Genomic DNA, 20,096 nt, shown 5'->3' with positions numbered 1-20,096 from the left:
AATCCTGACAGTTATAACTGTTTGTTGTTTAATGAGTGCTCTGTGATGTTTCACAGGGAATGACAGGTGTTCCTGGATTTTCTGGAAATGATGGGATTCCTGTAAGTCCAACCAGTGTGTGGTTAAATCCAGTAGAAACTCAATGCTCATTGACTGTATGTTGATTCTGCTTATGGAGTAGTTTGACTTCAGTTATTTATCCTTTCCATTTCAGGGCCACCCAGGACAGGCTGGGCCCAGGGGGAGGCCGGGTGCAGACGGGTGTAACGGGACACAGGGAGAATCAGGGTTGTCAGGGCAACCAGGTTTCAGTGGCCCACCTGGTTTTTCTGTAAGTTACGCACCAATCCAATACATGATATATAATGCCCCAGAATTTTATTTTCATGAGTTCACTGTGACTTTCTTCATTTGTCATGTATCTTTTAGGGACAACCGGGTAGGAAGGGTGAGAAAGGAGACTCACTGGAGATGAGTGTGTACATGGAGCGTTTCAGGGTGAGGATGACACAACACAAAGAAATCACATAGAACATCAATTCAGCTCTGAAGGGCTTCTGCTTCATAAGACTGCATGTTTGATTTGCTGCTATTATGAAGTTGTTACCATCCACTAAAATGATTTTTTTCCATTCCATTCACAGGGAGATCCAGGACAACCAGGGTCCAATGGAGTATTTGTAAGACATCCAATTTAACTTAATGATCACTGTATTCGAAACAATGACAATAATAATAATAATAATAATAATAATAATAATAATAATAATAATAATAATAATGATAATAATGGATTACATTTCTATAGCACTTTTCAAGGCACCCAAAGTGCTGTACATTATTGATCCATTATTAATTCACTCTCACATTCACAATCTGATGGTGGTAAACTACATCTGTAGCCACCGCTGCCCTGGGGCAGGCTGACAGAAGCATGGCTGCCCAAATTTGCACCAAACGGCCCCTCCGACCACCACCAAGCATTCATTCGCTTTCATACACCAGTGTGAGTGACACTGGATATAGTATTGTATTGTAGATATTGTATTTAGGATCAGATTACAGTGGTGGAATGCACTTAAACACACTTGCTCAAGTATAGAAATTAAGTGCAATTTAGATTCACTTGTACTTTACTTGAGTGTTTCCATGTTATACAATTCATCTCCACGACATTTTAGAGGCATTTCCTGTACTTTGTTTAATTCTGAATATTCAGTATAAGTTAACTAAGAATTATTTTCCTCAGTCATAATCTTTTCATATTCTTAATTTTATTCAGGGACCTCCTGGAAGACCAGGATGGCCTGGTACCCCAGGTCTTTATGGACCAAAGGTAAATGTGTGAAGAATCTATGAGTTTATATGAGATTTGGAGAGGAATGCTTTATGAAGTTATGTCCTAGTGCTTACTCTGCTTGTATCTTATGTCAGGGTCCCCCAGGGCCTCCAGGTCCCCGTGGACCAAAAGTAAGTCAACCAGTCTATACGCCTAACATGTCATAAAATATTTTTAATGACTATTTGTGTAGTTAAAATTTTTTAAATTAAAAAAAAACAAAAAAAAACAAAAAAAAACATATTCTCCTGTGCTATGAATCATGGCTGCCAGTAACTTTAATTTTTAGATCCAACATGTTGTTTTATTTTTCCTGCGCAGGGCACGATGACCAAAGTGCTTAAGGGAGTCAAAGGAGACGCTGTGAGTGATCATGTTTGTCAGATGCACTGCTGACATCTGTTAGTTAGGCCTACTTGCACTTCTGCAAGGCAAATACTTAAAAACAAAGATGATGCTGTTGCTGCTTGAAATTCATTTAGGTCACAAATTATGTGCTCTACTTCAATTTGAGTTTTCTGGACTATTATAGTTAAATAAAAATAAGACTAAAACTAAAACTCTAAAAACAGTGAATGATTGGATAATAGAATCACATGTGAAGTCAGCATAGTTTATATGACTTCGCATGATGTAGGAAATAATAGTGGTTTTGAAAATCATATTTGATGTAGTGATTTTTTCATTACACCTTATTCAAATTCTAATAAATCAAGGCTTTTGCCATGATATGTGGAAAAACTAAGATTAAAACAAAATTGAAACTGAACTAAAACAAGTCGCTTGCAAAACAAAATAAAGCTAAACTGAGGGGAAAACCAAAGCTGTAAAAAGCAAAATAAATGAAAATTTCAAAACTAAAATAACTTTCCCATTCAGTGATTTTCTCATCTTTTGTTGCATTTCCTATTTTCACCACAGGGGGACACTGGACCACAAGGATATCCAGGAAACTCCACTCACCAACAAATTCAACCAGAGGATGCACCATCGGTCTGCAAATGACTTCACATTTATTCCATGCTTTAATGACACTCATAGACTAAATATGACTTTCACAAATTCTTACACATGTATCATAAAATGTCCTTCTTTCATAATTTCAGGGACCCCCTGGAGAGAAGGGTCTGAAAGGACTTAGAGGAGATCCGGTATGTCTTCACTCATGATGATGGGTCCATAAAATCTTTCATGCATGTGTCTCTCACATAATCCAATACACTCACAAGAGCACTCTCACTCTGGTGTGAATTTTTATTTGTTATTTCTTTCTTTTCAGGCTGACAACAAAGGAGAAACTGGTGTAATGGGATTTCCTGGACCACGGGTCAGCACAGTCACATTTCTACACGTTTTGTCCAGACATTTTTCTCTGTCAGTGTTTTTTGTAATTGCTTTGTGCTGTTCTAGGGTTCATCAGGGGCAGATGGGATTCCTGGACCAAGGGTATGCATGTGTAAAAGATTAAAGAATATAACACATCTGATGATCAGACTGAACTTCCTCTTTGAACACAGTGGTCTGTCTTTCAGGGTGATATCGGTGAAGCAGGTCCACCAGGTGGAGCTGGTCCGAAGGTGAGATTCCAACTGACTGTAATCTCTGATCCATGACATGTGCAAACAAAATTCATGGGTTGCAGATATTTTCATGTACAAATCAAGGATTTTATTGAAAAAAAACTGGAAGGATATTACATCTTATCATTATCAACTCATGACATCTCATTGAGGATAAGATGACAAAAAACAAAATAAAAAATGTCTATATAAATATGTTCAAAGTTCAGTTCTATTAAAAGTTATGCTATCCAATGTGGCTGCTGTGGCATCACAATGTGCAAATTAGATGAGAAAAATTTACCCCCATCATAAACTTTTGTCATACCCAATATTTTTCTCATTTACAGTATGCATTTATCTCTAACCACTTCCAAGCTTCAGCTTTTTAAATTCTTAATATCGTTTTTTTTTTTTTTTTTTTTTTTTTTTTTTTTTTTTTTTTAATCAGACACCTAAAGGGTTAAATTTACATCTTTTCTGTACTCAAAATCTGTCATTCATGACATTCACCTAAAGGCTGCATGTAGATATTTTTAGGTTTTCAGATTTAATTGACCACCAATGACAGACTAGACTTGACTTAGACTTCTTTTTCACCTGACTTGATTTGACTTTGGCTTGAGGCAGATGATTTGACAAGTCATCCTGCTCAGAAACAGACTGAGAGGTCAGTCTTTCATGACTAAAACCTCTGATGTAACTGTAATTTACATCAAATGTTTTCATGGTTTGATGTAATAGTAAAGACAACAGTGATGGAAGATATATTTATCAGTTTAGCATCAGTTGCTTCAGTAAAAGCACTAATATACAGTAGCGGAAAAAATGATTAGACCGTCAGAAGTCATGAAAAACAATGGTTATGCAATCAAGTACTAACTCCTGTGTGTATCATGTGACTAAAACAGACAGAAAAGAAAACATGGAATGCCTAAAAGCACTGTTTTTGGCAGTACAATGCCATAGATATTGATGTAAGAACTGAAGTGACTTTGGTTATTATCAAGAAAACATGGAAAATGGCTAGATAGCTGTGAAATTAAACTCTTATGAGCCATTTTTGATTGTTATCATTATTTTGTCCAAACAAATGTACCTTTAGTTGTCCCAGCCATTAAAATGAACAAGAAACTGAAGAAAACAAGGGTGGTCTAATAATTTTTTCCACGACTGTATACTGGGATAATACTCCACTACAAGTAAGAATATTCTATTCCAAAATGTATGTCGTTAAACACGGATTATATGCAAAGTACAAAGGCCAAGTATTTGTAAAAGCGTCGCAAGTTATAGTGGTGATTATACAGTACAATCCCTCCTCAATACAGAAGCTAAATATATTCCACTATAGCCAGTAATGTAAATGTTTGATTCTACTGGTAAGTTTGTTTCACTTTGATTTAATTTCGGTTTTTTGTGAACAAATGCACAGAAACCATTACATCTGACCTATAGGTAAAACTTCATATGACTTGTGAACTGTTTCACATGAAATATGATTTGACTTGCATTGTTTGGCTTTTATCAGGAACTCGACTTGACAAACTTGATTTTCACCACAGAAATTTAGGATTTACTTGAGAGTTAAAGATTAAGACCTGTGACTTGCTTGATCTGTAGAGATTTGAGACTGACTCCCGCCTCTGATATGATTTATAGTATGTCTGTATAAAACTCAGTTACTTTTATTTTTATTCTTTCAGTGGTAGTTCACACCAAGTAGATGTGTTTACTACTGAACTGATTATCATAGGAGCATAGTGTCAAATAACAGCTGAATGGTCGATATCAAACCACATTAGTGTTTACCCACAGAGACCAGATGAAAACACGGGCCTTGATATCAGATATTATCAGAAATTCCAAGTACATGGTGTTTGTTGTTGTTAGACTAGTCCTCAATGTCACAAGAGTCACAGTATTAAAATGGTCAGTGTGAATCCAACCAAAAAGAGATGTGAGAAATGACACAGTGAAGGAACTAAGTATAAAGACAGAAAGCAAAGTGGTGATTTTGAAGCCATGTGGGAATGTCCAGCGTGTGATCACATTCAGTTATAATGACACATGAAACTACATCTGGTGAATACTGATAAACTGACCTCAAGTGTGTTTCAGGGAGAGAGAGGTGAAGCTGGAGAGCTGATTTCATCTGGATCCTTGTGGCCTTGGCCTTCATCAGGTACCTTGAATAATAATAGAAAAACACACAAAAGACCAGCTGATAGAAAGAAAAAAAGGATTTCATTCTGTTCCCGATAAAAATCAATAAGTACCCTCACAAAAATGTTTGCTGAGATGAAGTGAAACCCTGTGGGGAAGTCATAACAGGCCACTTTGACTTGTATCTGCAAAAAAGCAAGTGTTCAGAGATTCTGATCCTGTGGTAATATCATGAGGAAGCATGAGGTAGAGGTGATGTAGTCCCAAATTAAAACAGTTAATCTACGGAGAACAGGACTGTAGTAACAGTGTTGTTCTTCATTGTGTCTAACGGTCACAATGAGGTGTAGTATTCAACAAAAATATAATGAATGCAAAAATATATTGATGATAGTACAAAGGTGGGAAAACCTTTAGAATACCTCAAATATAAAGAATATATACTTTTATTAGGCTTGTAACGGTACACAAAATTTTCAGTTCGGTATGTTTTCAGTTTTCAAAGCCATGGTTCGTTTTTTTTTTTTTTTTTTTTTTTCTGTTCGATATGGGAAGAAAAAAAATCCCCCAAAATGTCTTTGATGCATTTATTATGAATTTTTGAACATTTCCCCCCCGATTTTTTGAGACAATAAAATATAGAAAAACAGGAAAAATTTAATTCTGCTGCTATAAATCAAATAGAAAATAAAATGGTAGTTTTGAACAAACAACAAAAATCAAATCATAGTTCTGTCAGTTCACATTCTACATAAAAATAACAACAAAAAAAATTCCACATGAAGTGCAACATTAACAAGAGGGTGAACTGGTATTCTGTTTAAACAAGCTTAAGAGCAACATTGACAACAAAATTATCAAAATTATTTATCTTAGGAGAGCTAACAAACTGTTTAGGCCACTTTGTGTATGTGTGTGCAGGGTGTGAACTTGCGCAGATTTAAAGTTCCGCATCGAATTACGTCTTTTGTTCCTTTTTCTTTTTCTCAGCATACTGTGCCGTTTCGGTACAGCTGTGTACCGAACCGAACAGGTGTGTACTGAAACAGTTCGGTTTGATTTGTGTACCGTTACAGGCCTAACTATTATAGTGATACAAATGGTTGAATATTTATGTATTTTTTTATGTCTGTATAGGTTTGTATGTATGTATGTATGTGCATTTTTGTGAAAAATGACAACTGCAATTAAAAATTTACAAAAGGATTCAAGGGAATTCATTTTTCATACATCTTTATACTGATAGCTAAACAATTGACTGTTGTTAGAGAAGGGACAGGATTAAAGAAGTTCACACTTCCTCCCACTCCTTTACGAATATCCAAATCAAGTCATTATACTGTATGTCATTATAAGTTTTCATGTTTTCTTGAAATCAGTTTTATTTCTAACCCTACCGTAGGATTATTTGTTTATTTTTATTGTATATTTGAAATAAATCGAGGTGAATTATAGCAGTAACAGTGTCAATGATGCTTGAACAGAAACCATCTGTTGCACTGATGTTCTTTCTACTCCTTCTCGTCTTTGATAAGTTGGTCCTCCTGGCCTTCCTGGAGAACAGGGTTCAAAAGGAGAGAGGGGCCCAGTAGGTGACCAAGGCCCCCCCGGACCTCCAGGACGTCCTTCCTATGACTCACAACAGCATGGTGTGTAAATAGAAACAAACATATGCTCACACTTTACTGGTAGATGGTAGAAATAGTCATGATTACAGGATGGCATTATTATGCGATTGTTGTTTGAGAAGAAAGTTACGATGTATGGATGAGGATGATGCAGTTCTTTTTTTTATATTTCAGGAACATGTATCAACAATGAAAATTATAATAGGTGCCTCTATAACAAACTGCTGTTTGGATGACATGCATACTTCCATTCTTCAGTTAGTTTTCGGTTTTAACACAGATACAACTGTAATATTTAGTTTTGATTCTTAACAAAGGGAAGCATAATTTATGAACAACACAAAACCAACAGGACTGGAGATTTTTGACCACTTTTTTCCTTCTTCTGAATGTGATAAGTTAATTTTTTACTTGTGTAGTTCATAATTTGCAGATGATTAAGAGGTTTGCTTGAATATGCCTTTCACATGTTTCATTTTGTGTCTTTTAGTATTTGACTTCATCGGTCCGTTTGGATATAAAGGGGACAAAGGTGAAAAGGGTCTCCAGGGGGAACCTGGACTGTCTGCCATTATTCCTGGACCTCCAGGCATCGATGGACGCCCAGGGTCCATGGGTCCACCAGGGCCTAAAGGAACATGTGAGTGAAGATTTAGATCAGTGGTTCTCAACCTTTTTTGAACAAACATCCCCTTGTGTCATCATGACACTCCTGCCACTCGCCCACCCCCTGAAAAAATTTCACTTCATCATTATCATCCTTGATGCACCCCGACATCTATCTCCCCCCTCCGAAACAAGTTGTTGGGGGGGGGGTTTGAGGAGCAGCGCAGTAAGTAATGCGACGGACCTCAGTGCGGAAGATCAGGGTGGGTGGGTTGGAGGGTGAAGGAGATATACATTTGCCATTGAGATAATTAGAGGGGGGGCTTATTTAAGGAAAATTTTCAGATTCAACTTTAGCCCAGATTTTCTAATGCTCCCATGTCTTGGGAATACAAAAACTGTGAAAAAAATTCAAATCAAGCCTAAACCCCACACCCACCCCAAAAAGTACTTTTTCAACCCTGAAAACTTGGGTTTTTTGGCAACTTTCAAACCTTCTTCACTTTTGATAAAGCACAATGTAGGAATATGCTCATGCTGGGCCCTTAAATATTTTTTTGTGAGACTTGTCATGTCTTAAGAGTGCTTTGCACTACAAAAGGTGTAGTGTCAAGGTCAAATTATAGGTCAAAGGTCACCCAAATGGTCCAAAATGCATATTTCATGGAATTAAGCTGTTAATGTGGGTTCTTCAAAATGTTGGGCTCAGGTTCTCTCCTCATAACACATCTATTGACCACAAACAACTTCCATTCAATACGACATATTAAACAGAACTATTTACTCAATGTATTATCCATATAGACATGTTAAAAATAACAAATAGTTTCATATGACTTTGCAATTTACATGTATATGTCCCATTGCGGGTGACAGTGCAGTGGATAGCACTTGTGCCTCACAGCTACATTTGATTTCAACACCAGTCGACGGGGGTGGGACCTTTCTGTGTGGAGTTTGCATGTTCTCCCCGTGTCTGCGTGGGTTCTCTCTGGGTACTCTGGCTCCTCCCACCATCCAAACACATGCACTGATAGGTTAATTGGTTAATCTAAATCACCCATAGGTGTGAATGTGAGAGCGATTGCCTCTATATGTCAGCCCTGCGATGAACTGGCAAAATGTCCAGGGTGTACCCCGCCTTTGCCCGTAAGTAGCTGGGATAGGCTCCAAGCGACCTAGTGAGGATAGCGGTTCAGAAAATGAATGAATGAAGTGTTAGTGATTCCCACTACAATGTGTGCTAGTGTTTCCCGCCACACTAATGGCGGCAAATTCAAATGGAATGTACATGTTGCAATATTTAGTCTGTAATGTGGCTTTGAAAGGGCCAAAGGCCTTGGGGGATCCCACCAGGAGACCAGAGGGAAGAGAACTTAGGACATATTTGATAAAATGTCGGAATGGTATGAATTTTTGAAAAAACTAGGCATTTTGGTGACTGTAAGATTTGCTGGTTTTCTTGCTTTAGCCAGGATAGCCACAGCACCTGAGTCAAACAAAAGCCATCAGTAAGTAGTTGGAAAACTACTTAACTTATTTTTTTACACACCAAAAAAACAGTACAGCAAACAAGACACGTGTTGGTAGTAGGAAAGTGGCAGCACAAGCAGCACTGGAAAATAGTTTCTTCTGATATGGATACTTATACATTGCGATGAATGACACTGACTACCGCCCCCCATTTGTGCCTCAGCAGCCCCTTCTCAACTATCTCCTTCCAAACACCCCCCAGTGTTGTCCCAAAGCCCCCTGGGGGGCTGTACCGCCCCTCCACTGAGAAACACTAAGTTAGATAATGAGCATGTGCGTCCATTCTTTAATTCAATATTTTAATCCCTTGGTGTTACTGTTTCTTGATTTAACATTTAATTTCTTAGTTTGTCTAAACTGTCTACTTGCTGCCCTGTATTTCTGTGTTTCAGGGTCAGAGTATTTCAAAGGAGCTCCAGGTGGGAGAGGACGGCCCGGCAAAGCAGGCATCAAAGGGCCACAAGGTACAGTAGACATGTGAATTCTGTATAGGAGGTGTTCTGTCAAGACTGCACAGTCAACAACAGAACATGTGGATGTTTGAAGCTGTTGCTAGTGCAAAAAGTTGCTTTCAAGACATTCAAGACTGCACTGATGTATAAAGCTAAACTTGGAAAAAATATATACAGCCACATTTCTAAAAACGTTGGGATGCTGTAGAATATAAAAAACTATGGCATAAACCATAAAAAGTAAATGGTCAGTTCATAAAAACTTTTAGGAATGACACAAATTGATTCTTTGCCTAAATTTGATTTATTTGTAAATCTAAATCTTATACCATACTTCTAGTTGTACCTCAGAAACACATGAAAAAAACAAACAAACAAAAAAACACGTAGGCCACAGATTTTATTCAAATTTTTGACACAACTCTACATCTGATCTGATTTCACGCGTGAATTCTGCTTGAAAGTTTTGCAATTTTATGAATAATTTTTTTTTATATATATTTGGTATTTTTCTGTATTTTTTCTGAATATGTGTGGTTAGATATGGAATGAGTCATATGTCTTTTTGTCCACAGACACAGTATTGCATGTCTGTCATTTTAATTTCACCTGATGTGTGGACACACTGGTGTGTTCATTTAGGTGACCACGGCACCTGTGACTGCACCACTGTAAACTCTCCACCGGGGCCCCCTGGACCTGCAGGGGAATATGGTGACGCTGGCATGACTGGAGAATTCGGTCAGGAGGGTAATCCCGGAGACCCTGGACCCCAAGGACTTGATGGATCTCCAGTAAGACGAATGAAATTTCATTGTCATCTTTTATCATTTCATCTAAGTTTCTCTTCTGTTCCCTCTCACCTTTCTTCGTTATTTCTTTTGGTTATTTTCTAGGGAACTCCTGGGTTAGATGGTCTGCCAGGCCCAAAAGGCAAAAAAGGTGACACAACTGTGGCCACACAAAAAGGTGAGTAATATATTCATCTCATTCTGTAGGTTATAAATGCAAGATGTCTAGTAGTTTCTAGGTCTGGATTAATATAGAAAAGAGAATTTGGAAAAAGAGTAGACTGGTACAAAGACTGAAAAGTATAGTCTGAACGCTAAAAACAAAAAATCTGAAGGTTGAAAAATAAATTGATCATAATGCCCAAGGGTTTTCCACCCTAGGGTGTTTATCAGTGTGTGACAGAGTGTAGGTCAGAGGAACACTGATGTTGGAACCAAGGCAGTGTAAGACATAAGACACTTACAACACCTCTGCACTGAATTACCTCTCCACCTTGAATATTGTCCAACTTTCTGCTGAGGAGAGTGGAATCTAAAGTTACAAGTATTCCAAGGACTGACATGACAAAAGTAATCCAATCAGGCTTTACATTACATATATTGCATATATTTACATACAGATGATACCAAATAAGGATAGAAAGCCAGATTCAAAGAAATTGCTCAACTTCAACATGAGGCGACAGGTGTAATGACGTATTGACGTACGCAAAGGCAATAGCACTCACCTGGTCACAGCATTTTTTCATTGCCTCAAAACTGGACGGTAATTGGATAAATGCCACGATGTTGTCCCGCCCTCGGATGCCCGGCGTCTCTGGGGGTGAATGGAGCTGTGGGCGGAGCTTGGCCAGGCTAAATGCCAGGATTACACATGCTGATTGGAGGATCAGTCGAAAGGCTGAATCCTGTTTGATTGACAGCTGGTTTGAGATCTACTCCTTCACTTGACAGAGTTCAGTTTAATACCGTCGCGCATTCTGCTGTGAAATCAAGAGAGAAACCACTATGAAATTACTTGTTCATTTCTTGCACTGTAAATAAAACAAACTCATTGTACTTCCTTGTTTCAGTTTAACATAATTTCAATGTTTTCTTGTTTACTTGGTAAGTAAGTAAGTACATTTATTTATAGAGCACTGTTCACAGACAGAGTCACAAAGTGCTTTATCAAGTCAAATCAAGTTTACAGAGACCCAACAGAATCCTCCAGGAGCAAACACTTGTGATTGGTGACAGTGGCGAGGAAAAACTTCCCTTTAACAGCAGAAACCTCGAGCAGACCCAGACTCCTGAAGGATGGCCGTCTGCCTTGACCAGTTGGGGTTAAAGAGAGAGATACAACAATTTTCTTAAAAAGGAACAGAGGGCCGAATTTATGTTAAAATAGCAACATTTTTTTTTATGTAAGCCACAATGAGCTTCCCCTGTCTGAAAGATGAGCAGCTGCCACTGAGCAGTAGTGCCACCAGTGGGTCAAATGTACCTGCAGCTGTTTCCACATTCTGATTCAACAAACTGTTGAAACTCTCCAGTTTCTGACTTGTCCTAAAAGGATAAGGATACATCCAGGTTGAAAATATGGGCATTTATACCTAGAACTACCATCAGGTTTACTTTACACCTGTGGAAATGTACTGAGTTTTGTGCCATTTATGTTTAAACAAAACATAGTTTTTAGGCAATGGCATTTATGCAGCTATTTTCTTAATATACCATTTCATTTCAGTTTACACTGATTTGCACTGACATTCATGCAAAGTGATATGTGTTTTATGGATAATTTATGTATAAAACCAAATGACCGCAATAAAGGGGATGACTGAACAAATTCAATACAATGTAAAATGTGTCATAATAGAAGGGTTTTACACAGTTCAGGGATTTAAAAAAAAAAAAAAAGTCTAATTCAGTACAATTATCATATTACTCTAAAAAACCATTGCCATACAATCTGAATAGATTATGGAGACAGAATCACAGGTCATGTTTTATCTAATATTTAACCACAACACAAAATGACAATCATTTGCATGTAAATTGTTATTTGAGATTCAATACTGCACCACAGGCATAGAATCAATATTGAAGTGAATCGATATGTTTTTACACTTCTATTTCCTGGCATATGTTTATGTATCCTAACAAAGTAGTCTTATTGCTAAAACCAAACTACAATGCAGCTAAACCTTACAATCATCTCTAGAAAAATAATGGAATTAATATACATGAATCAGTCCCCAGTGTCCCTGGTGTTACATATTAACACTTGGTAGAGGTCTTACTTCCAGTTCAACACTAGTGGTATAAAGTGGACTTAAAAATATGGTGATGATGGCATGATGATAATGTCTGCTGTCTGGGTGCATATGTGTGATCCATGTGATTTTCACAGGTTATCCTGGTGATCCTGGTATTAGTGGAAGAGATGGTGAATCTGGAACAATTGGAGCTCCAGGTCGAGATGGTATTCCAGGTTTTCCTGGCAGCCGAGGTCTTCCAGTGAGTCCTTTATGAAACAACACTTTCATATTGTGTGCATTATTGTTCATTTCATTGACAGAGTGAGTGCAGAATCATTTCCATTTATCTGATACATGTCATGTCAACAGGGGGAAGGTCCCTGGGGAGAACGCGGAGACAAAGGTTTCCCTGGTTGGCCTGGTCGACCAGGTGCACCTGGGCTCAGGGGACAACCAGGTGACGTCCTTGGGGGTGTCAAAGGCCAACGGGGTTTACCTGGTGACGATGGCCATGCTGGATATCCAGGAGTTGCAGGAACCCCCGGCCCCTCAGGTTAGAAGCAGCTGACCACACGCCTCCCCACTCTTACTTCAAATGGTGTTGACTATTTCTCCTTCAGGGCTTTAGGACTCTACTGTAATTTTTATTTGTTTACACTCAGTTTCATTTTGCCTCTTTTCTCATAATATACTCTCTTTAGTAAGTGTCTGTAATGCAAAGCAGCAAATTGGAATGGACATTAATGGCTTGTGACTGAAAAAGGGGGATGCATGATGACAAGTACATTTTATTTTTGTCTTTTCTTTCTTTGCCTCCTGTTATCCCCTTTATGCAGGGGCTGCATCCTTCAAACCAGCTGCATCTGAGCTCATTTGAGATAATGCTTGTGCTTTTGAGTAACTCTTGTTTCGAATGCCTCTCTCTTTCATTCTCTCTCATTTGCTACTGAAAGGCGGCTGTATTCCAACAGCAGATGGAGGACAGTGGGATGTAACAGGTAGCTGGTATCATAAGGTTTTCACCTTGTAGCTTCCTTTGTAACCACTCTTTTATGCTTTGCCTCTGGATTATTTGACTCATGTGCATGGTGATTATTATTGGACTATTTAGTGTTTCATTTAGTTTTTTGTGATACAAGCTAAGTTAATGATAATGCCATATTCCGAAATGCAATCCACGCTGGGCAGCAGACAAAATCACATGCACCCAATAGCCTTTCACACGTACACTTATATCTATTATGGCGTCCTAAACAGTGTCTTTCTTTTCTTAGGTCCTTGTGAGGCTGTAAAAGGACCTCCTGGGGTGCCAGGTGTTCCAGGGCCCTTTGGATTACCAGGTTTTCCAGGTAACACAGACAGCCTTTTCTCTCACATAGAAGTTAATCATCTTATTCTGCTTTAAGTACAAAGAAGCAACCACGGCATGACTGCAATGCTGTTTGAGGTGGCTGAGAATCATGCAGATATTTACCTCCGCCAAGGAGGTTATGTTTTTGCCAGGGTTTGTTTGTCTGTCTGTCTGTTTGTTTGTTTGTTTGTTTGTCTGTCCATTAGTGTGCAACATAACTCAAAAAGTTATGGACAGATTTGGATGAAATTTTCAGGGTTTGTTGGAAATGGGATAAGGAAGAAATTATTAAATTTTGGTGGTGATCGGGGGTGGGGGGGCCCACGGGGGGGGCCACTGATCATTAGTGTGCAACATAACTCAAAAAGTTATGGACAGATTTGGATGAAATTTTCAGAGTTTGTTGGAAATGGGATGAGGAAGAAATGATTAAATTTTGGTGGTGATCGGGGGTGGGGCCACTGATCAGCCTTGGCGGAGGTCTGCGCTCTCCGAGTGCTTCTAGTCATACATGTGAACAATCAGCACGTTGTTTTTCAGTAGCAGTGTACCATATATGGCAGTTTACATCAATAAACCTCATGAATATTACTTGAGAAACCTTTTATAAAGTACTTGCAGCCAACCAACAATAGCTGGTTGTTAATGCTACTTAGCGGATTATAATACTGGTAATTTGTCATCTGCAGAGAGAAATCAAGGACAAAAAATTACATGAAATATAAAAGCCATTTTAGTCTTCAACTTGCATGGCCTCACTTCCTTTAAGTGCTAACTCAACACTGGAGAAAGATCGGGCTCCTCACATTTTGGTACTGGAAATAGGAGGAGAAAGAAAAACCTTTTGTAGTTGTTTGTGTTTCTTTAAACACACTAAACACAATAATCTTGAAAACCATAAAACAAAGGAGGCAGTGACTGATATAAGTATTGAGGACTGAATCCCTGCAAAAGAAAATGTCGCAAAAAATCAAACAAATGAAACTTGAACCTAGAATGAACCAAATCTCTGTGAAGTCTTGTCATTTTTAATGTGTTGTTGTGGTTGTTGTTAACTTGAGATTCTTTTAAGTAGTAAGAAACAATGCTAAATGCAGTAATCCAACAGACTGTTTTGTATGTATTTGTATTTAATTTTGTATGCACTTTTTTCTGTTATGTGAAACAATAGGTCCTCTAGGCCTAAAAGGACCAGTGGGCCCATATGGAGTTTCAGGAGAGAAAGGAGAACAAGGAGAACAAGGCATAGGTGGCCGTCCTGGACCTCCAGGTGACAAGAAAACACAGTTATTGTTATTTAAATGTACTGATCAATCACCAGATATGATGGATTAAACACAAATGTTGTAGATTGTCCTCCTGAGGATTGAGCTCAAGATGACTGAATGTTTTAGATTATTTCTTTAGCCCAGTTCAATCTAAGTTACTGATTACGATTGTTTTCTTCCACAGGTTTCCCTGGGCCTCGTGGAGACTTGGGGATCCCTGGTACAAAAGGCAGAGTTGGATTTCCTGGTTTGCCTGGAGAGCACGGCCGGTATGGTTTACAGGGTGAAAAGGGTGTTCATGGAGAAATCCTGGGAGCATCACAAGGACCCCCAGGAGATGTAGGACTGCCTGGACTTCAGGGGGATAAAGGTCAGGCAGGAACTCAGGGAGAGCCAGGTTATCCAGGTCAGTCCCATACTTTAGTCACACATGTAACACAACCATTAAACAACAGCATATGCATTGATAAAAGGTTTGAAAGCAAACAACAACATTTTTATCAAGTAATTTGTTCCTCCAGGAATGCCTGGTATGCCTGGTATGATCGGTGTAAAGGGTCAAAGTGGCCCTCCTGGCTTACAGGGGGAGGAGGGGAGGCCTGGACCACCTGGCAAATATGGATACCCTGGTGATACTGGTGAAAGAGGTCGCCCTGGGCCATATGGTGCCATTGGACAACCAGGTTAGACACACCAACACAACTATTTTTCTCTTGTGATAGCATGTGCACACACAAAAAGATTATTCATCACAATTTTCATGTCCCCAATTGTCATCCTGCTCACCAGGTTTCACAGGAGAGAGGGGGAGTGAAGGTGACCCAGGTCCTCCAGGTCCAGTAGGCTTAAAAGGTATCCCAGGTGACTATGGTGATGAAGGTCCTATTGGAGAAGATGGCTTACCAGGTGACCCAGGACTGGCAGGTCCAGATGGACGTACAGGACCTCCAGGAATGAAAGGTTCATCATACAATACAGAATTACATGAAAAATCAAACCACATAATATTAAAGTTCAACATGTAACATATTATGTGAAGAAATTTCTATGTGACTGACTGCACTTCCAATGTTGGAATGGATTGTAACAGATTGTGACAAATAAGCATGTTTCCAGACAGTCTGAAGGGGATGAAATGACTAGGATCAATCTTTTTAGAAAATCCAAAGTTTGTTACTCCTGAGTATTTCATTGCAACTCCTTTATCCTCTACTCAACTACCATTTGCAAACATAAGCTCAGGAATAGGGTCTGAATGCAAGTGGCTCCCAGCACAACACAAGATCCATCACAAACTTCGCAAGCTAGCATAAAACAAGCACATTTAATAGTTTTTATAACATGCATTTACCTCCAAATATATGTCTTTGTAATGTTTGTATTTTTTGGTGGTTCCTCTCTGGCCAGGATACAAAGGTTCTCCAGGGATGACAGGTTTTGAGGGGCCCAGAGGCACTACAGGTCTGAAGGGCTTCAGTGGACTAAAAGGAGAAACTGGAGACATGGGTCAAACTGGCCAAAAAGGATTAGTGGGTCAAACTGGGGAGAAAGGTCAGTCTGTTATTCAGTTAGATAATTGAGTACTATTTTGATACTAGAAATATATTTAAAATTTTTTTGGCATATTTTAACTTCCTCTCCACCTCCTTGTCACTGTCTTCCAGGTGATCGTGGTCTGACAGGACCACCTGGGGATAAACCTAAGATCCCTGCCCACATTATTGTTGACATGAAGGGACTCAAAGGAGACACTGGAAAACAAGGAAATCAAGGTTTCACCGGACCAAGAGGTTTGCAGCAAGAGGCTCTGTTTACTTCTGTCATCATGCTTTATTTTCTTATGCCTCAATGCCTCTGGACCTGGTTGTTGTGGAAACTGTAATTTAACTCTTTCCCCGCCAGAGCATTTTCCAGTGAGTTGGTAGCCAGCGCCAGCCGTTTTGGTCATTTTCACTAATTTTTGGAGGCTCATTGAAAATGTTGTGTTAGGAGTATGTGAACACTGAATACATCAAAAGAAGGAACCGAACTTCAACTTTTAAACACAAAAAACTATTTTATTCTATCTTTATTCGTTCGTGAGATATAAACATTTGAATATTGGTCATTTTCAGGAAAAAACTGAATTTTGAGCAAAAAGCTGAGAAAATTGCATTTTTTTCAAAGATATTGATTTTCAAGAGAAAACTGATTTCCTATTTACATTTTTGACTCTTTCTTATTTACCAACAGTAACACTGTCTTCAAAATCACAAAATAAAATAATAATAACAGCAATAATAGTAACAAACAGCTCTAAGATATCCCATCATTCCACAAAATGTTAGGGGAATCCACACCAAACTTTAGACCGAACATCTTGTAAAGCACCAGGTTCCTTCTAAACTTTGCACATTTACATACATCAGTTATAAGTCTAACACATAGTAGTTTAGCTTTTGGATATAAACACCTCAGTATTCCTCATTTTCAAGAAAAAAAGAAACAAATGCACTAAATACTGTAGATTTCTGGCCTTTGGCTGCACCAGGTCCTCCTGTTGGACCAGCTGCTGTGTTTGATCTGTAAATAATTCTATGGACATCTAGTTATTTATCTCTGTATGAATATATGTATTTATTTATTTCATACAAAAGCCAAATCCAAAAGTGTCTTCCCTGTGTCCTGCTGACATTCTACAGCTGAATCTGTTCTGTGTCCTCAGTCTGAATCTGAACTCACTCTAACAGATGCAGACTAGCTTTCCTTTGTCTTGTCCCATGTCTGTATGTCTGTCTTCTCCTTGAATGTCCTCTACAAATGTCTCTTTTCTCTTCCTCCTGTCTGTCATTTTCTCCGTGTCGCTCTGTGCCCCCGCCCCCCCCCCACCCGCACCTCCGTGTCGGACCTGAGCCGCTCCTTGTTTCCCGTGTTCCGTGTCCGTCTCCCTCACCTTCTATTTCTCCGTTCCTGTCTCTAAATGGTTCTTCTGTAGCTCCATCATATATTGAATTGTCAGACTCTGTCTCCATAATCATCTTTAAGGCTTTTGAAACTGCGTGCGGTTCCTGCAGTCTTCATTTCCTCATTCAGTGACTGCCGCTGGATGCGTTGCCATGGGATACGGAGACTCCAGTGCAAAAACGTTAAACCCGGCCCGTCATTTTTCCGAAAAAGCTGCTTAATTGTTTGTTTTTGGACTAAGGAAAGTAATTCACATGATCCACAACACCTCCAACTACAGTATAACAGTGAAAACACGGATTGACGGAAAATCTCGTCATTGGCGGGGAAGCGTTGGGAAGCAATTGACGGAATATCTCGTCAATGGCGGGGAAAGAGTTAAAAAATTAAGCCACAATGGGCAGAGCATATTTTAAGTATTTCTTTAAGATTTTAATGCATTTGGCTGAGATAAAATACATAGAGATCAGGTGACTCTCAAGACAAAGGTCAGTTGCAGCTGAGTTGAGCTAAGTATTTTCAGAGCGATTGCATGACCTTGTCCCTCTAATAGAGACTAATAGAAAACAATAAATCTGGCAGTTGTTATCCTTGATTATCACTGAAATGGTCTCACTAGTAAAGCAGTACAACAGCAACAGCAATCTCATAGAATTTCAGCCCTCAGATATAAATAAATGAAAGGATAACTTCAACTCAGGTACATAAATCTGTTCAAGGGTAATAAGGATATTGAGAAATTCCATCATTGCATTATTCGATTACAATGCCTATTGTTTCTCCACAGGTATTAAAGGTTTCCCTGGAGTCCCAGGACATGAGGGGTCTCATGGTCTTCCTGGAGACCCCAGTAGTGTCAAGGGACATATAGGAAGTCCTGGTGCAGAGGGGCTTCAAGGAATAAAAGGAATGCCAGGCGTCACTGGAAATCGAGGAATTGATGGTTTTGTAGGAATGACTGGAGCCAAGGTGAGCACAGACACATGGATTCCTGTGTAAATGTTATGCAAAGAGTTAACATTTTCTCTATTTCTAAGTTACTGACTTTTTAACCTTTTAAATAAATTAAGGGAACTAAAGGAAGTCCAGGTGCATATGGTGCAACTGGAGACAAAGGAAAGAGGGGAGGCAAAGGTACAAACTCAAATATAATTTCCAGTAAAATGAGGAACTAGACTATTAAGGTAAATATTGTCTTTATCATCTAACAAGGGACATGTTTTATGCAGAAAATGGCAATATACAAAAAGACAGCATCAACAACATCAACACTAAAACTTTAGGGAAATAGATCATGTCTTTGTCTTAAAATACTACAGACATTATCCCATTCCGTCACAGGTGACACCGGTCCTCGCATTGACCTTCCAGGAGTTCCCGGATTGAGAGGAGAAACAGGTTTACCAGGAGACCCAGGTACAAACTAGACCTCATACAGCTGTTGGTTCTGTCCTTCTGTGTTTATCAACAGCTTCAGTAAATAAAAAAGGACCAATTATAGACTCACATTTTGTTTAATTGAATGTCTGCTACCCTCCCCACAGGACAGAGAGGATTAATTGGAAATACTGGAGATAGGGGCACCTCTGGTTTTGATGGTATTACAGGGAGACGAGGTACAACTGGTGATGCAGGTCCTACAGGAACCCCAGGTAACAGATTACCATACACATCCTCAACATGCACACATAACATTACATCACGTCATACCACATCACAACAGATCATTTCTAATTTGTGAAAACATGATATTCTGCAGGATCAGACGGGCAAAAGGGAACTCCTGGTGTCCAAGGTCAAAAGGGTTTTTCAGGTCCTCCTGGGAAAGATGGACAACCAGGCCTTCTTGGCTTTCCAGGAAACAAAGGTATGATAATCAAACCAAACAAGTTTTTGTCCCGTCAAACTATGGATGTTTAACCATGTTAATTTTGTCAATGCAAATGTGCACAGGTTTCCCTGGCCTGAGGGGTCTTTATGGATTAAATGGACTGAAAGGACAAAAAGGTGTCCCTGGAACTCCAGGTATCCACAAATACATGTTAATAAACATACAGTATATTATTAGGAAGTGCTTAGAGCGGTACTTCACATTCTTTGAATGTAATATGATTGAATTTCAAGATGAATTTAAGACCTGCTATCAATTAAACAATTAGGAATAATGTTCATTTTCATGTGACTAGGACTTCTAATTACATAAGAACTGTACATTCA

General features: G+C 38.9%; 1 protein-coding gene across 2 annotated transcripts in view; it reads left to right on the top strand.

Moving 5' to 3' along the window:
• col4a2 (collagen, type IV, alpha 2) overlaps positions 1–20,096 on the top strand; it is a 97,733-nt gene that overhangs the window by 69,543 nt on the left and 8,094 nt on the right. Inside the window, exons 6-39 of one of the 2 annotated variants that reach the window (XM_030124478.1) lie at positions 57–101; positions 215–331; positions 430–498; positions 645–680; positions 1,283–1,336; positions 1,435–1,470; positions 1,661–1,702; positions 2,261–2,332; positions 2,446–2,490; positions 2,619–2,666; positions 2,750–2,785; positions 2,872–2,916; positions 5,020–5,083; positions 6,600–6,713; positions 7,183–7,332; positions 9,224–9,295; positions 9,926–10,077; positions 10,180–10,252; positions 12,470–12,576; positions 12,687–12,870; positions 13,271–13,315; positions 13,592–13,666; positions 14,840–14,938; positions 15,121–15,342; positions 15,458–15,619; positions 15,726–15,896; positions 16,344–16,487; positions 16,601–16,726; positions 18,667–18,848; positions 18,950–19,013; positions 19,221–19,295; positions 19,424–19,531; positions 19,639–19,746; positions 19,833–19,904. In XM_030124478.1, the coding sequence (XP_029980338.1) occupies positions 57–101; positions 215–331; positions 430–498; positions 645–680; positions 1,283–1,336; positions 1,435–1,470; positions 1,661–1,702; positions 2,261–2,332; positions 2,446–2,490; positions 2,619–2,666; positions 2,750–2,785; positions 2,872–2,916; positions 5,020–5,083; positions 6,600–6,713; positions 7,183–7,332; positions 9,224–9,295; positions 9,926–10,077; positions 10,180–10,252; positions 12,470–12,576; positions 12,687–12,870; positions 13,271–13,315; positions 13,592–13,666; positions 14,840–14,938; positions 15,121–15,342; positions 15,458–15,619; positions 15,726–15,896; positions 16,344–16,487; positions 16,601–16,726; positions 18,667–18,848; positions 18,950–19,013; positions 19,221–19,295; positions 19,424–19,531; positions 19,639–19,746; positions 19,833–19,904 (3,214 nt within the window). The remainder of the gene's footprint in view (positions 1–56; positions 102–214; positions 332–429; positions 499–644; positions 681–1,282; positions 1,337–1,434; positions 1,471–1,660; positions 1,703–2,260; positions 2,333–2,445; positions 2,491–2,618; positions 2,667–2,749; positions 2,786–2,871; positions 2,917–5,019; positions 5,084–6,599; positions 6,714–7,182; positions 7,333–9,223; positions 9,296–9,925; positions 10,078–10,179; positions 10,253–12,469; positions 12,577–12,686; positions 12,871–13,270; positions 13,316–13,591; positions 13,667–14,839; positions 14,939–15,120; positions 15,343–15,457; positions 15,620–15,725; positions 15,897–16,343; positions 16,488–16,600; positions 16,727–18,666; positions 18,849–18,949; positions 19,014–19,220; positions 19,296–19,423; positions 19,532–19,638; positions 19,747–19,832; positions 19,905–20,096) is intronic. The other variant, XM_030124479.1, reaches the window with a different exon arrangement.

The sequence above is a fragment of the Sphaeramia orbicularis genome, chromosome 21 (genome assembly GCF_902148855.1).
Source record: "Sphaeramia orbicularis chromosome 21, fSphaOr1.1, whole genome shotgun sequence".
NCBI classification, from domain to species: domain Eukaryota; kingdom Metazoa; phylum Chordata; class Actinopteri; order Kurtiformes; family Apogonidae; genus Sphaeramia; species Sphaeramia orbicularis.
The sequence above is the reverse complement of the archived record's forward strand: the minus strand, read 5'-3'. Positions and strand labels throughout refer to the sequence as shown.